This window comes from Amblyraja radiata, chromosome 8 (genome assembly GCF_010909765.2).
Source record: "Amblyraja radiata isolate CabotCenter1 chromosome 8, sAmbRad1.1.pri, whole genome shotgun sequence".
Taxonomy (NCBI): Eukaryota; Metazoa; Chordata; class Chondrichthyes; order Rajiformes; family Rajidae; genus Amblyraja; species Amblyraja radiata.
The window spans coordinates 65,899,072-65,915,651 of NC_045963.1; the positions used below are offsets into that span (position 1 = coordinate 65,899,072).

Genomic DNA, 16,580 nt, shown 5'->3' on the forward strand with positions numbered 1-16,580 from the left:
GTGAATGCATTTGGTCTGTCATATTTAATTTTATATTGTGCTTTTAACTAGATATCCACACCAGAAGGCTACTTATTTCCATCTTCTTAGCTCCCCTGCCTGGGCTCTCTGGCTGCTTATACGTCTCCCATTTTGTTACAACACAAAACCAATATCCCAGCATCTTGCTGATCACCTCCCCCATTTCTACCTTCTGTAAAAGTAAAGGTCATCCAGAACTGCTCATGCCCCAACCTGCACTATTGGATTCACCAATCACCACTATGCTTACTGACCTGCATTGTCCTTCAATGCAGTTGGCTATCAACAACTTTATTTTAACATTTTCTCCCTTTATCAAATCTGGCCCTGGTCTCATCCTGATCTCTACAGTAGCCTCAGACTGTTCCAACTCTGGGTGATTTTAGTTTGCTTCACCACTATTATTTGGTCAACTATCAGAACACTCAATTCTGTAATTCCTTCCTTGAGCCCCTTCTCTTTATCTCTCCAAGTCACTCCTATCTCTTTGACCAATGTCTGCTCTGATATCTTATGTGGCTTCATGTCAAATTTTGTTTGATAATGCTTCCTTGAAGCACCTTAGAACATTATACTATTTCACATATATCATGTAAATATAAGTGATTGTTATAATTGTTGCTAATATTTTGTGGTGATGTATAATGGGCATGTATAGAATGTAGAAAATGCACAATAGTTGCATAAATTTACAGTAAAATTGAACAAGTCAGCACTGATTCACTAAGTAAATAGGTAAATTATTACCTTGTGAAAGACCTGATCCAGAGAGTCTTGACTTTGATATCCTACCAAGGCTACCGTTATCTCTAAATGGCACTCTGACAAATCAAAATGGAAAATGTGGACACATAATAACAAATGGAAATTAAGAGCTTTTCCATGTGTGACTGCAGCAATTAGGAACAGACTTCCAAACAATCCAATCCAAACACATGAAGGAACTATCAAAGTAGGACTTTATCTTGCACTAAACGTATTCCCTTTATCATGTATTAGTACACAGTGGACGGCCTGATTGTAATCACTTATTGTCTTTCCACTGACGGGTTAGCATGCAACAAAAGCTTTTCACACGACACTAAACTAAACAGCAGTACAATCCACCGCCTCAGTTCCAATTATCTGGTTTCAGTACAAGTGCTAAATTTTTATTGTACAGTTTCCATACAAAAGAGAGTCTAAGTAAATGAGCTTGTGGGTAAACAAAGAAGATCTTTGCATTCCGAGCCGTGCTTTTTTAGTGATTTCCCCAGAATCTTGAACAAAGTTGTTAAATGGCAACAATCTTCCATGTACAGTAGTTATTAAAGTGATCAAAGGTATCATGCTTCTGCTGTAACTTGCTCAATGGCACATAGAACACTTGTCACATAGACAGACGTTCAATGCATTTTGGAGGAAAATGCAGTTCAACGTATTATTTCTTATTTCATTTGTCATTAGGATTTCTAATAGTCTGAATTGTTTCTGTGTAAAACTTTCTACAAGGACCTTTTGTGAAAATGAAAACACATTAGTAAGAATATTCCACAGCTTGAGAGTACAAATTTGAGTAATTTTGCCCAGAAATAGATGGGGGTTTTTTTAATTTATGCTGTGTGTACTTTGAAATGCTGACCATAGCATTTGCAATGTTCCCCAATGTAAGGTGATATTCCTCAATTCAAAAATCTCACACCTGACATTTTTTCCTCAGAAAAACACTGTGCTACTGAGGCGATTTCACAATTTGCCAATATAAATGTGGTGCATTGTTATCTTCTATATAAAGGAATATTTACATCCAACAGAATATGGCTTTGATTCAGTTAGAAGCAATGTTGCCTTGGACTGAATGTTGTGGAATTTCTCAGGTGCATCCAAAGATCTCAGGGCCCTGTTCATATTGGGACCCCCTCTGGGGTCCTGGCCAATATTTGTTTGTCAACATTTCTGAGACTAGTTGAACCTCACATTAATACTTGTTCGAGCTTGATGACCATTGCATTTCCTAAGCTACATTACTTTAATAGAAGAAAATGCTTTGGGATGTCATGAAAGTGGGTATGTAAGTCCTCGTTTTACCTGTGATTACTCCGAAGCTTCTTTCAAGCAGAAAAAAAAACACAGCACAGAGCCATATAACATGGAATCAGGCCCTTCGGCCCATGTCGACCAGTATACCCCACCTACACTAGTTCTATCGGCCTGTGTTTGCCCCATATCCTCGTAGACCCATCCTATCCATGTACCTGTCCAAATGCTTTATAAAACATTGTGATGGTACCTGCCTCAACTATCTCCTCTAGCACCTCGTTCCATATACCACCCTTTGTGTGAAAAGGTTGCCCCTCAGACAGCTAAATATAAATCAGAATCAGAATCATACTTTATTCGCCAAGTTTGTTTTGCAACATACAAGGAATTTCATTGGCCAGGTAAGTCATACAATTAAAAGCAACAAATCACTCAAAAACACATTTTAACATGAACATCCACCACAGTGACTCCTACACATTCCTCACTGTGATGGAATGCGAAATAAAGTTCAAGTCCTTCCTTTTGTTCTTCTCTCGGGGGGCCTCGAGCCCTCCATTGATGGGATGGTCCTCACTCCCGCAGCCGGCGGCATTCGGGCCCTCCGCATCGAGGCGATCTGCTCCCACATCGGGGGAATGTCAGCTCCCCCGCGCCGGGCGATCGAACCTCGCGTCAGGGCTGGTCGAGTCTTCCACAGTGTTGGAGCTCCCGACTAGCCTCTCCCGAGACTGCGAGCCCTAGATGGTTAGTCCACGGTGGTCGCGGTGGGCACGATCCCAGGCAAGGGATCCGCTCCGATGTTAAGTCCGCGCCCCGCAGTGGGACTCACAACAGTCCGAGGAGGCCTCCAGCTCCAGCGATGGTAGGCCGCAGAGCCTGGATAATGTGATCTGAAAATTGATCACATCTCCGGGAAGGTAAGGATTTGAAAAAAAGTTTCCCCCAATCACCTCCCCCCTCCCCCCACATAAAACATACCGAAGAACATTAAAACAAACTTTTAACGCACTAAAAAATAACAAAAAGAAAGAAAAAACAAACAGACTGCCGGCAGGGCTGCCATCTCCCTGGCGCCCCTGGTGGTCAATTATGTCGAAAGTGGTCCATTATGTCTATAACAAGTCTGTGTACGAGTAATCCAAAGAATCACAGCCCCCCACATCTTCTCAACAGCCTGTTTTCTCTCAATTACCTATTAATTTCTCTTTACAATGTCACAATTAAATATCCCTCCAAAATGCACTCAATACATTTCAGACCTGAAACCTTTGCTACTCAAAAATGTTACTTATTTTGTCTTACTTGCCAATTATATTTCTTTGGACTCTTTTTACCAATGGGAACTTTTCCTCTCCATCTCTTCTGATCATGATTTTAGATACCTCCCTAAGAACCCTTCTCAACCTTCTGGGAGAACAAGTGCAGTTTCTCTAGTCATTCTTAATGATGGGCCTACCATGCTGCATTTTAGTAAATGCCATTTGGAAGTCCATATATATTACACCAACCATAATGTTACCTCACCAAAACATACCATCATAATTTGCCTTATTAATCAACAATTGTCCAAGTAACTGCTAATTCTGTTCCTGATCATCTTTTCCAGAAAGTTCCCACATCTCGGAGGTCAAACCGATAATCCTGCGACAGTTTATGAAGAAATCCTACCATGGTCACAGAATTGCAATAAACCCACGGCCCCATATATATAAGGCTGCTCAAAATCAATGTAGAACTCAGGGGAGTCCACACTGAAAGCAAAATGCCCCAACATATTATCCAGAAGCTATAACATGGAATTATGGTATTCTCTACAATAGTTCATTTTAGTGCTTGGTAGCTATGTCAAGTTAGGTCGTGAATCAGCCATGATCTCAAGGAATGGCAAAAAATACTCAAGGACAAAAGAAAACAATTGGAGGAACTCAGTGGGTCAGACATCATCGGCTTTCCATTTCCATCCACAGATGCTACCAAGCCCATTGACTTTCTCCAGCAGTTTGTTTTTTTATGCTCCAGATTCCAGCATCTGCAGGCTCTCGTGTCTCAAGAACTAAATAGCCCTCTTCAACCACAGTGCTGTAAATCTTTGTAACTCTGTTCCAGGGAGCTGGGAAAAACAGTGGCACAGCTAGTAAAACTGCAATTTCACAGTGCCAGAGACTAAGGTTCAGACCTAATACAGCTGAGGACAGGCCATTCGGCGCTGTCCTTTAGTGATGTCTCAGTACAGCTTCCATGTTCTTCCTCTGATTATGCGTTTCATCCTGGCACTCTGGTTTCCTCCCACATCCCAAAGATGTGCAGTTTGCTAGGTTAACTGGCAATTGCAAATGGACCCTGGTGTTCAGGCGACTGGTAAAATCTGGAGAGGGTTGATGAGATGTGGGAAGAATAAATTAAATGGACTATGTATGATGAGTACAGAGATATGTACAAAGACTCAGTGGGCTGAAGGTCCTGTTTCCAATGTCCATCTCTCTATAACTATAGCTGTGAATACTCAGTCACTCAATACATTAAAGATAAAGATCACTAGAATTTGGAGGACAAAAAAAGAATCATGTTATACTATATTGGTGGGTGTACAGAGAATCTTAAACTTCCAGCCATGGTTTCACCAAATGATTAATTGGCTTCTATTTCTAAGGTGCATTCATTGACCTGTGTAGATTTGCTTCCTTCCCTCACATTTCCAACATTAAGGTTCTCCATTCGTATCTCTGAATCTGCTTCGGTCTCCACAACCATGCCCCGATCACCTCCAACAACATCTTCTGCAAGCTCTTCTTTTCCAAGAGATTCAGCTGCTCTCTCCACACTTGATTTTGTTAGATAGCAAATTGTTCCATCGCATCTGTCATTATTGTCTAACCACACCTCAATTTCACTGCCTACCACCTTCATATTTCTACATCACCTCATCTTAAAAAGGTCCCTTTATGACCTTCAACACCATCCTCAATGTCTCTGAACGCAATGATTACTGAGAATACATAAGCCTCAACCTTCACAAATGACCTACATTAACTTATTATGAACTAGATTCCTTATGAACTACATTGATGGCCAGGGGACAAATATTACAGGATCTAAACGTTGAAAAATTGTCCCTTCAATATTTAATGATTTCTTCACATTATTCAATGATCCCCTTTGGATCAGCTTCACAGAGTTAGCCAGATGCTGCACTGTGCTGATTCTCAGCTTTGACAATGATAAACTCATGACCTCAACCAGCTAGGAGATCAAAGGCAGATATGCAGTAGCACCTTCATCTCCAGGTTTCTCTCCAAGATCTGGATGTGTTTTTTTTCCTTTTGTCAACATTGAATCAAAACCCTGGAATTCTCCATTCATCAGCATTGCTGAAAGGTCTACATCACAAGCATGACGATCATTCAAAAGAGCACCTTTCACCACTTTCTCAAGGATAATTAATGCCAGTGGTGCCCCGATCTCTGAAATCTGCACTGGATCAACTCTCGATTATCGAGGGTTTGGGAACAGTAGTAAAATAGTTAAGATGCTTGATCCAAGCAGAGCGATGCATCAAATTTGTGTTCTGGTTTATCTCTGCCCTAATTCATAAAACCTTAATGATCAGTAATTTGTGCCAGCTTCAAGTAATATTTTGTTACCTGTCTCATTAAAATTAAAGTCATATGTCTGAAATACAAGGACAAATCAAGGAACAAAGCAACATGAATTTTGCTGATGATAAAGCAATCAATCTGGTAGTGGGATATGCAAGACCGTTTCAGTTCTGTCTTGACTGCACTATTTGCTATACTGCCTGCACACAGGATGATCGGTTTTGCCAGTAACCCGACAAATCAATACAGCACTCCTTTGCCTGTGCTTTCCACATGGGGTCGTCGGCACAAAGCAAGGAAGCATTAGAAATTGAGGCCAACTAATTCCAATGGATTTAAATGTATAAATGGCTGTCATCTCCTGATAGATGAACCGACTGTATAGATATCTATGTATATGAATAATGAATAAGTTTAGTCAAGTCAAGAGAGTTTATTGTCATGTGTCCCAGATAGGACAATGAAATTCTTGCTTTGCTTCAGCACAACAGAATATAGTAGGCATGAATACAGAACATATCAGTGAGTCCATATACCATTGTATAAATATATACACACATCAATAAATAAGCAGATAAAGTGCAAATAAACAGATAATGGTCTATTAATGTTCAGAGATTTGTTTCAGTTGAGTTTAATAGCCTGATGGCTGTGGGGAAGTAGCTGTTTCTGAACCTGGATGTTGCAGTCTTCAGGCTCCTGTACCTTCTACATGAATGTAGCGGGGAGATGAGCGTGTGGCCAGGATGGTGTGGGTCCTTGATGATGTTGCCAGCCTTTTTGAGGCTGCGACTGTGATAGATCCCCTCGATGGTAGGGAGGTCAGAGCTGATGGTACACAAAATTGCTGGAGGAACTCAGCGGGTGCAGCAGCATCTATGGAGCGAAGGAAATAGGCGACGTTTCGGGCCGAAACCTTCTTCAGAGCTGATGATGGACTGGGCAGTGTTTACTACTTTTTGTAGTCTTTTCCACTCCTGGGCGCTCAAGTTGCCGAACCAAGCCACGATGCAAACGGTCAGCATGCTCTCTACTGTGCACCTGTAGAAGTTAGAGAGAGTCCTCCTTGACATACCGACTCTCCGTAATCTTCTCAGGAAGTAGAGCCGCTGATGTGCTTTCTTAATAATTGCATCAGTGTTCTCGGACCAGGAGAGATCTTCAGAAATATGCACGCCCAAGAATTTGAAGCTCTTGACCCTCCACCATCGACCCGTTGATATAAACGGGACTGTGGGTCCCCATCCTACCCCTTCCAAAGTCCACAATCAGTTCCTTGGTTTTGCTGGTGTTGAGAGCCAGGTTATTGTGCTGGCACAATTTGGTCAGTCGGTCGATCTCACTTCTATACTCTGACTCGTCCCCATCAGTGATACGTCCCTCAACAGTGGTGTCGTCAGCGAACTTGATGATGGAGTTCGCACTATGACCGGCTACGCAGTCATGAGTATAGATTGAGTACAGCAAGGGGCTGAGCACGCAGCCTTGAGGTGCTCCCGTGCTGATTGTTATTGAGGCTGACACATTTCCACCAATACGAACAGTCTGTGCCAACAGTTGGCCAAATATTCACATACAAGGAATTTGCCTTGGTGCTCCGCCCGCAAGTGACAACATGACATACATTAGAAATGATACATTAAACATTACTAATAAAACCTTATTGATTAAACATGTGAATTAAATAATATACCAGATCAAAAGGAGGCTACAGATTTTTGGTTATTGAGTAGAGCTACTACTCGTGGGAAAAAAAGCTGTTTTTATATCTGGCTGTGGCAGCTTTGACAGTACGGAGTCGCCTTCCAGAGGGAAGTGATTCAAAGAGTTTGTGGCCAGGGTGAGAGGGGTCAGAGATGATCTTGCCCGCTTGCTTCCCGGCCCTTGCAGTGTACAGTTTATCAATGGATGGAAGGTTGCAGCCAATAATCTTCTCAGCTGATCGGACGATTTGCTGCAGCCCCCGGATGTCGTGCATGGTGGCTGAGCCAAACCAGACCATAATGGAGAAGGTGAGGACAGACTCTACGATGACCGTATAGAATTGGACCATCATTGCCTGTAGTAGATATATGAAAAACCAGAACATTCCCAGTCCCATGGATCCAATTCACTTTATTTTTCAGTATGATCGCCACATGAAAAAGAGAAACCTTGAACTTTTGAAACAACTCCATGACAATGGCCTCACATCCTAACCTGGACAATAATTATTTTTAAAATATTACGGCAAGTGTTGCTTTCAATGTTAAGTAGTACCCAAATCCTTAGAATAACAATTATGTAATTTAGCTAAGTTAGAAGTTGAATTGATAATAATTATTGGTTGTGCACTGTTAACTATATATGAATTAAAAAATCTAATTGCAAATTTACTATTCAACTTTTATGACCTTGTAAACTGCAAATGTAAGGAAAAAATGCTTAGTCAAGATAACATAATTCAAACGCAAATGGTAATAAAAGAAGTTCCATTCACTGTGGTAAGATATTTTCTATTGCACAAAATCCTCTTTCCAACATTTTTGTTTGAAATATGCTATTTCATAATAAATTACTTTTTCGTTATTTAATTTAAAATCAAATTTCTTATATTCCACTGTACCCTGTGCTTATAGACTAACATTAGGTCTAACAATGCCTCAACTTTAAAAACTCTCAGCCTTATATCCAAATCACAGCATGACACTCCACAACTATGCCATATTTTGAGAGGTTGGTGTTCCTGCATTTCTGCTCCCTTGTAAGCAACATTTTATGTTATTCTTCCTCCACTGACAAATATCCAAACTTTATCCTTTAGAAATTTTACTTTGTTTTAGACTTTAGAGATATAGCGCAGACACACGCCTTTCGGCCCAACAAGTCTGCGCCTCCCTGCTGTAATTTGAGGTGCTCCTTAACATCTATCCTATTCGCCAAGTTTTTAGTTACCTGCCTTGGTAATTGCAAATGTCTTATTAAATGTTTTTTAATAATACTCCTGAGAAATATTGAGGGACATGTTACCTCATTAAAGGTGCTATACACTGCAAGATGTTTACTCGGTTTCTGGCCAAAACACCGGTTTTGATTCTAGTTGTTCGCATCTGGTTTGGATTAGTCACAGCTTCATCTGAGACTACGAACTTCAGGAAAAAAAAATATCTTTTGACTGTAATTAAATAAAGAGGTATGAAATATTTGTCTCGTACCTTTCAATATATTATTGTTCAGATAAGAATATTGTTTGAAGGTTAAAAGTGCTCTTACCAAAATATCAATGGGGGTGGGGATTAAGCCTGTGGAGTCTGTGCCAGACCTCAACAAAATCCATATTTCCTCTACGTATTTCCCTGTAACCCTGCAACTTTGTTTCTCTTACACATATCCGTCAACTGCCATGCGAATCTTTTGCCACATACTTATAGTAGGAGTAATTTACTGTACCAATAGTGCATGTGGGTGGAAACTGTCGCACCAAACGGAAAATCACACTGTCACAGGGAGAACGTGCAATCACCAGACATATAGCATTTAAGATCAGAATCAAATCCAGATCCCGAAAACTGAGGGAGCAGCCAAAACCAAAGATTATAGAGGAGCTATAAGATTTTTGGCCAAAACTGCTCTACCCCTATACCACCACTAGATACAGGATCAATGCTGTAATTATTCAGCACTTACTAATTTTCATAAACCTAAACCTAATTGCTGCCAACTTTGGATAAAGCACTGTGCAATGTCTGTCCTTACCAGAAGGACCACACGATTCAGGCCAAATTGGAAATAATGTGGTTTCCCTGCCACATCACCAACTTGTCTGTTCTTAACCTACTTCCTTGTTCCCTTTCCTGTTAAGTTTAAATACTTCCCCTCACTTTCTTGGATATCAGTTATGGCGAGGTGCTAGCATTCTTGTATGCAGATTCTGTTCAGTGACTTGAGCACAGAATCTAGCCTAATGTACTAATTCTGCTGCAGGTCGAGGGAGTGAGGTTAGGTATTGCCTGCAGGTAAGCCACGTAACTCTTCCCTTGGTTCAATGTAAATAACCACAATACTGTTTCAGAAAATAAGAACCAGTCATAGATCTTTGGTCATAACCCCTCCCTCAATGACTTCACTGATAGAGATGTGTAGGAAGGAACTGCAGTTGCTGGTTTACACTGAAGATAGACACAAAATGCTCGAGTAACTCAGCAGGTCAGGCAGGAGCCGCCCGAGGAAAGGAAAAGGTGGCGTTTCAGGTCAAGTCTCTTCAGAATGAGCACTCGGATTTCAGACTCAGTCCCAAAAAGAGTCATTCTACCATCTCTCCCCTCCCCTCCATAAATCTCCCCCCCCCCCAACTGCCCCATAATGTCTATCTCCCCTTACATCCCCCCCCCCCCCCCCCCCCCATGTCTATCTCTCCTCACATCCCCCCCCCCCCCCCCCCCATATCTATCTCACCCCAACACCCTACAATGCCCATCTCACCCCAAAGCCCCCAGGTCTTTTACACCCCCCCCCCCCATGTCTCTCACCCAAGCCCCTCCCCCATTATTTATCTCAAACCCAACCCCCACCCCCATGTCCATCTCACCCTAAACCCCAAAGGTACACAAAAATGCTGGAGAAACTCAGCGGGTGCAGCAGCATCTATGGAACGAAGGAGATAGGTAACGTTTCGGGCCGAAACCCTTCTTCAGACTGATAGGGGGTGGCGGGGAGAAGCCTTCTTGCAGTTCCTTCTTGATCACCCTAAACCCCAATGTCTATCTCAACCCAACTCCCGTCTATCTCGGCTCACTCCCTCAGCCTAACCTCACTTCCTCGTTCCGGTTCACTCCCTCAGCCTAACCTCACTTCCTCGTTCCAGTTCACTCCCCCCACCTTCCAGTTTACTCCCTCAACCTTCCAGCTCACTCAACCCAAGCTCACTCCCTCGATCCTCCATTCGTCACCCCTGCACCCCATTCCGCCAACCACCTCCCCTGCCTTTAAACGTCCCCGTCCGATCTCATTCGCCCCTCCCGGCTCCCAGTGCGTGCCTGTGCAGGGAGGCGGCCGCTGATGCCCGGGGCGGAGCCTTGTGGCCGGGCGGAAGCAGCGGGTCTCCCCGGCGGTCGGTGGGTCGGATAGCGAGCGGTGAGAGCAGCGGCATGGCCGGTACCGAGCACCTGTTTAAGGTGCTGGTGATCGGGGATTTGGGCGTGGGCAAGACCAGCCTCATCAAGCGCTACGTCCACCAGCTCTTCTCCCAGAACTACCGGGCCACGATCGGCGTCGACTTCGCCCTGAAGGTCCTACACTGGGATTCGAGCATTCTGATCCGACTCCAGCTCTGGGACATTGCGGGTAGGGAAGATGGAGGAGAGGGAGTGGGAGGTGAGGGTGGGAGTTGGAGAAGGTGGAGTGGTAGGAGGGAGGGAGGGAGGGAGGGAGTGGGAGGTGAGGGTGGGAGTTGGAGAAGGTGGAGTGGTAGGAGGGAGGGAGGGAGGGAGTGGGAGGTGAGGTGGGAAGCGGGAGGGGGAGTTATGAAGGTGGTAGGGAGGGGAAGGTTTGTAGGAGGGGGGGTTGATGGGGAGAGGGGTGACAGAGAAAGGAAGGGGGGTAATGGAAGGAGAGGGTTGATGGGGGAAGGGAGGAGAGTTGAGGGAAGGGGAGAGGGGTGACAGAGAAAGGTGGAAGATGCAGGAGACGGGAGTGTGGGGAGGCAGATGGAGGAGGGAATAATAAAGGGTGGGGGAAGGTGAGAGGATGAAAGAGTAATGGAGTGGGTGGAGGGAGGATAGGAGAGCTTGAGGGGTGAGTGAATAAAGGAATGCAGGCGCCGCTTGAGGAGGGGGGGGGTGAGGGTAGAGTATTATTGTGAATGGAGGGCAGGGACAGTGTGAGGGGGGGAGGGGGGGAGGGACTGGGAAGAGGAAGGAAGAAAGATGGGGTGGATTGGGGAAAATAGGAGGGGGATGCACAGAGAGAATGAGAGGGAGGGCTATAGGAGGTGGAGGCAGTTACCACAGATGGGGAATGAGCAGAAGGAAGGATGGAGGTGAGCCCAGACATAGGGACAAGCATAGCAGCAGAAGCGGAGGGGGCTAGGCAAGTTAGTGAAGAGAGGGGAAATGAGTTGGCATGGGATGGGGAAGAGGATGGAGGGAAGGGGCCAGAGAGAGAAATGGGGAAGGCAAAGGAGAAGCAGGGAGGTGGAGTGCAGGGAATGAGGCAGGAAATGAGACAGACATGGTGAAAGAAGAATGTGGTACAGGCAGGAGAAGTTTCATTAGTTGTGGAGGAATGGAGAGGGGTGTGGTGAGGGAAAGAACAGGCCAAAGGTATGGATTAAGGCAATGGGAGAGAGGTGGTGCTGGAAGGAGGGAGAGAGGAGAGGAGGGTGGGGAGGGAAGCGAAGGAAGGGTGAGAGCAAGGAGGTGAGGGAGTCAGGGTTGTAAAGGAGTTTAGTGAGTGGAGGGAAATGAGGTGAGGGGATGGACAATGTGAGTAAGGGGGGGGGAGGGGGATTGTGGGATGGATGGGAAAGGAGGGGAGAGTGGAGGGAAATATAAGGTTGGAAATGAAAGGCGTGGAGGGATGGAGGAGTACTCTTGTGTTCTTGGTACATCAAGTTTTGTGCCTGTAAAGGAGTCCTTGTAACCCGCAGGGAAATGGTTAATCTTGAAGTTGTTAGGATTGTGTCGAGCCGTTGGCGTAATGCATGAACTGTGCCCTCCCCTTTCCCACTGAGACGTGAACAGCCTGAGACGAGGGCTGTGAGCACCCACTGTTCCTGCTTTATCACTGCAGCCAGCTAAAGGGCCAGAGCCGGACCCTGCTGGGTTCTACTTTCCCTATATTTTCCAAGCAGTTTTTGCCACTATTAGATTTGACTGCTCTGAGTGTTGGCATGGTGCACTTTTACAAAGCCCAACCCAAACAGCCTTAAAATCTTCTTCTCACCCTGCTTCCTGTAAGGACTCCATCCACTACTCCCAATTCCTCCGTCTTCGCCGCATCTGCTCCCAGGATGAGGTGTTCCACACCAGGGCATCGGAAATGTCCTCATTCTTTAGGGAACGAGGGTTCCCCTCCCCTACTATAGATGAGGCTCGCACCAGGGTCTCTTCCATACCCCGTAACACTGCTCTCTCTCCCCATTTCCCCCACTCGTAACAAGGGCAGAGTCCCCCTAGTCCTCACCTTTCACCCCACTAGCCGTCACATACAACAAATAGTCCTCCGTCATTTTCGCCACCTCCAACGTGACCCCACCACTCATCACATCTTCCCATCTCTCCCCCCCCCCCCCCCCCTTGTCTGCTTTCCACAAAGACCACTCCCTCCGTAACTCCCTGGTCAATTCTTCCCTTCCCTCCCGCACCACCCCCTCCCCGGGCACATTCCCTTGCAACCGCAAGAGATGCTACACTTGTCGCTTTACCTCCCCCCTCGACTCCATTCAAGGACCCAAGCAGTCATTCCAGGTGCGACAGAGGTTCACCTGCATCTCCTCCAACCTCATCTATTGCATCCACTGCTCTAGATGTCAGCTGATCTACATCAGTGAGACCAAGCGTAGGTTGGGCGAGCGTTTCGCCGAACACCTCCGCTTGGTCCACATTAACCAACCTGACCTCCCGGTGGCGCAGCACTTCAACTCCCCCTCCCATTCCGAATCCGACCTTTCTGTCCTGGGCCTCCTCCATGGCCAGAGTGAGCACCACTGGAAATTGAGCACCTCGCATTCCGTTTGGGCAGTCTGCACCCTAGTGGCATAAACATTGAATTCTCCAATTTCCGGTAGCCCTTGCTGTCTCCTCCCCTTCTTAGCTCTCCCTCAGCCCTCAGGCTCCTCCTCTTCCTTTTTCCTTTCTTCTCCCCACCCTCCATCAGTCTGAAGAAGGGCTTCAGCCTGAAACGTTGCCTATTTCCTTCGCTCCATAGATGCTGCTGCACCCGCTGAGTTTCTCCAGCACTTTTGTCTACCTTCGATTTTCCAGCATCTGCAGTTCCTTCTTAAACAGCCGTAAAATCAACCAGTTCCTTCTTCAGTAGATTTAATGTGAGCATGTTCAGACCAAGTCAGTTCCCATCTGCAGCTGTGTGAATAGCTGATGAAAATATTTTGGTGAGGTACTTGAGAAATGAAATTTTATTCTTTTCCCATGTCCTTGCCAAACCATTTCTTAATCCAAGTCACGGTTAGGAAATCACTGTGGTTTTAAAGGATAAGCAATAGCAGATTTACTTCTATAAGAAATAGCATTTAACCAGTTGGGGTTTTACAACAATTTATCACCTTCATGATCACTTATACTGGCTCCCTATTTCTACTTTAAGCTATTCTTTAGTGAAGGAAAAGTGTAATTTTAATCTGGCCTGGTGTATGTATGTAACTTCTGACCTGAGGCATTGCAGCTGACATTTAAGTATTCTCTGAAGTACCAAAAAAGCCACTGAGTTTTCAATTGCCGTGTAACATCCATAAAACTGGTCGGAATCAGTCTGCACTGCACAACACAGGAATAGTCTGAAGAAGGGTCTCAACCCGAAACATCACCAATTCCTTTTGTCTTGAGATGCTGCCTGACCCACTGAGTTACTCCAGCTTTTTATGTCTATCACAGCCATAGAATAGGTGGGCACAGGATATTTGTGTTTGGTACATGGCTGTCGGAAGAGAGAGTGGATGCTGGCGCGCTTTAGCTGCTGCTGCTCTCTATTCACATTGTGTTTTTTTTGATTTTTTGATTTTGTGTCTTTGGAGCGATTTCTATCTTTAATTTGTGTATTGATGATGTCCTTATTATTTATTTTTCTCCGACTATATGTTTTTTTTCTCTTCTGTTTAATCTTTGTAAGGTGACCTTGAGATTTGAAAGGCGCCCGAAAATAAAATTTATTATTATTATTATTACATAGCTGCAGATCTACCTCTTTCGTTTGACTGTGCCCCAATTTCCACTCTTACTAAATCTATCCCCTACTCTGCAGCCACCAACTCAATCTCTCCCTCATCTCCCACCACCCAGTAAACTTGCTCCCATCTCCACAAATGCTCCTGGAACAGCTAAACATTTCTTGCATTTTCAGATTTTTATTCTATCATTGTTACACAATTGGTGTTTGGTTATTGAGGATCTGTCATAATGTCCATCCTAATAGTGGTTACTAGCCTGCCACCGTATAAAACTTTGATACACACAAGGGGTTATGCATGGGCAAAAAGCACAAGGTGCTGGAGTAAGTCACTGGGTCAGGCGACATCTCGGGAGAACATAGAGAGGTGATACTTCTGGCCAAGACCCTTCATCACCGATTGCAATAGGGCGGAGAAAGCTGGAGAGAGGGTGGAACAAATACCAGGCAAATTTTATGTAGATACAGGTGAGGAAGGATCAATTGCAGATAAATGGACAAAGGCCAGAAATGAAAAGTAGATGAAGGGCTGTGAGATAACGAGAGAAGAGGCATAAATGTGAGGCCAGAGGAAGGGATGTAGGTGGAAGGGGACGGTGAGATGGGGTCAGCTGGGGCAGGATAAATGGATACGCATCCAGCTGGGGCGCAGGGAAGCAAGGGGGAAGAAAAAGCGAAAGGGGGGGAAGAGGGGGTTGTTGGTTAGTTATCTACAATTGGAGAATTCAATGTTCATACCACTGGGTTGTAAGTGATCCAAGAGGGATATGTGGTGCTGTCTCTCCAGTTTGCGTGTGGTTTCACTCGTTACAATGGAGGATGCCATGGGTCAGAACGGGAAGGGAACTTAAAATGGTTAGCAACCGGGAGATCCAGCAAGCTTTAGCAGACCAATCACGAGTGTCAGCAAAAACGGCCGACTAGACTACGCTTGTTTTCGCTGAGTAAAGAAGTTATACATGTACCATTTTTGAGGTACAAGTCTAACAGGAGACTGAGGAGTAATTTGGGTCAAAACCCTTCTTCAGACTGAGAGCTTTCCCCTGACTCTCGGTGTGAAGAAGGGTCTTAACCCAAAATGTCACTTATTCCTTTTCTCCAGAGATGTTGCTGACCCGCTGAATTATTCAAGCTTTTTGTGTCTATCGTCAGTTTAAACCAGCATCTGCAGTTCATTCCTACACTGAGCTGTATTGATGATCAACACAGGGAACAGATTGCTAAATGAAAAAGATAGACACAAAGTGTTGGAATAACTAAACAGATCAAGCAGCTTCTTTGAAGCAAAAGGATGGTTGATGTTTTGAGTCTGGATCCTTCTTCAGAAACATCTGTTGATATAATTGCATTGAACTACAACTCTGTCATTATCCAACAATATTCTAGGATCTGTGTCTTCATGGCTCTGGTTCATTAGTGTCTGTATCTGCATAAAACCTGTAACAACTCGGCAGGACAGGCAGCATCTCTGGAGAGAAGAATTGGGTGATGCTGAAGAAGGGTCTCGACCTGAAACATTCAATTCAATTCAACTTTATTGTCATTGCACAGATACAAGTATGGGTACAACATCACCCATTTCTTCTTCCAGAGCAACTTGTAATCCACTGAGTCACTCAATGCCCATTTCAATTCTTCTTGCTGGACAACTTCACTAACTTTGTATCTGTTGCACTGAGAAGATAATTTATAAATGTCTTACTTTTTGGCCTGTACACACATTTCCTTTCCTTACCAAATACCATTTAGTTTACTGTCATTTTTTTGGGAAGCCTCAACTCTGCAATTAGAATCAGAGTTACCGCAAGATACACACAGAAATAAGGCCTTTGATCTATCAAATCCGTGAAAACAATTAACCAGCCATTTACACGTAATGTAAAATTAAACCTATATTATTGTCACCTCACATTCTCACACACTGCTACTCACACACTGGGAGCAATTTACAGAGGCCAATTAATCTACCAGTCCAATGTCTTTGCGAATGGGTGACATTTTGGGTTGAGACTGAAGAAAGGTCTCGACTCGAACCGTCACCTATACCTCCCCTCCCTCCGT

The 16,580-nt window shown here is 44.5% G+C and overlaps 1 protein-coding gene across 3 annotated transcripts in view; it reads left to right on the plus strand.

Moving 5' to 3' along the window:
* The first annotated feature begins 10,678 nt into the window (after nucleotides 1-10,678).
* The window catches only part of rab32 (RAB32, member RAS oncogene family), a 26,840-nt gene continuing 20,938 nt past the window's right edge, over nucleotides 10,679-16,580 (plus strand). For 2 of the 3 annotated variants that reach the window (XR_004412931.1, XM_033026115.1), the window contains exon 1: nucleotides 10,685-10,961. Coding sequence is in view for 2 of the 3 variants with exons in the window: in XM_033026115.1 (XP_032882006.1) it covers nucleotides 10,766-10,961 (196 nt within the window). In the remaining variant the exon portion in view is untranslated. Of the gene's footprint in view, nucleotides 10,962-16,580 lie in introns of all 3 variants that reach the window. The other variant, XM_033026116.1, reaches the window with a different exon arrangement.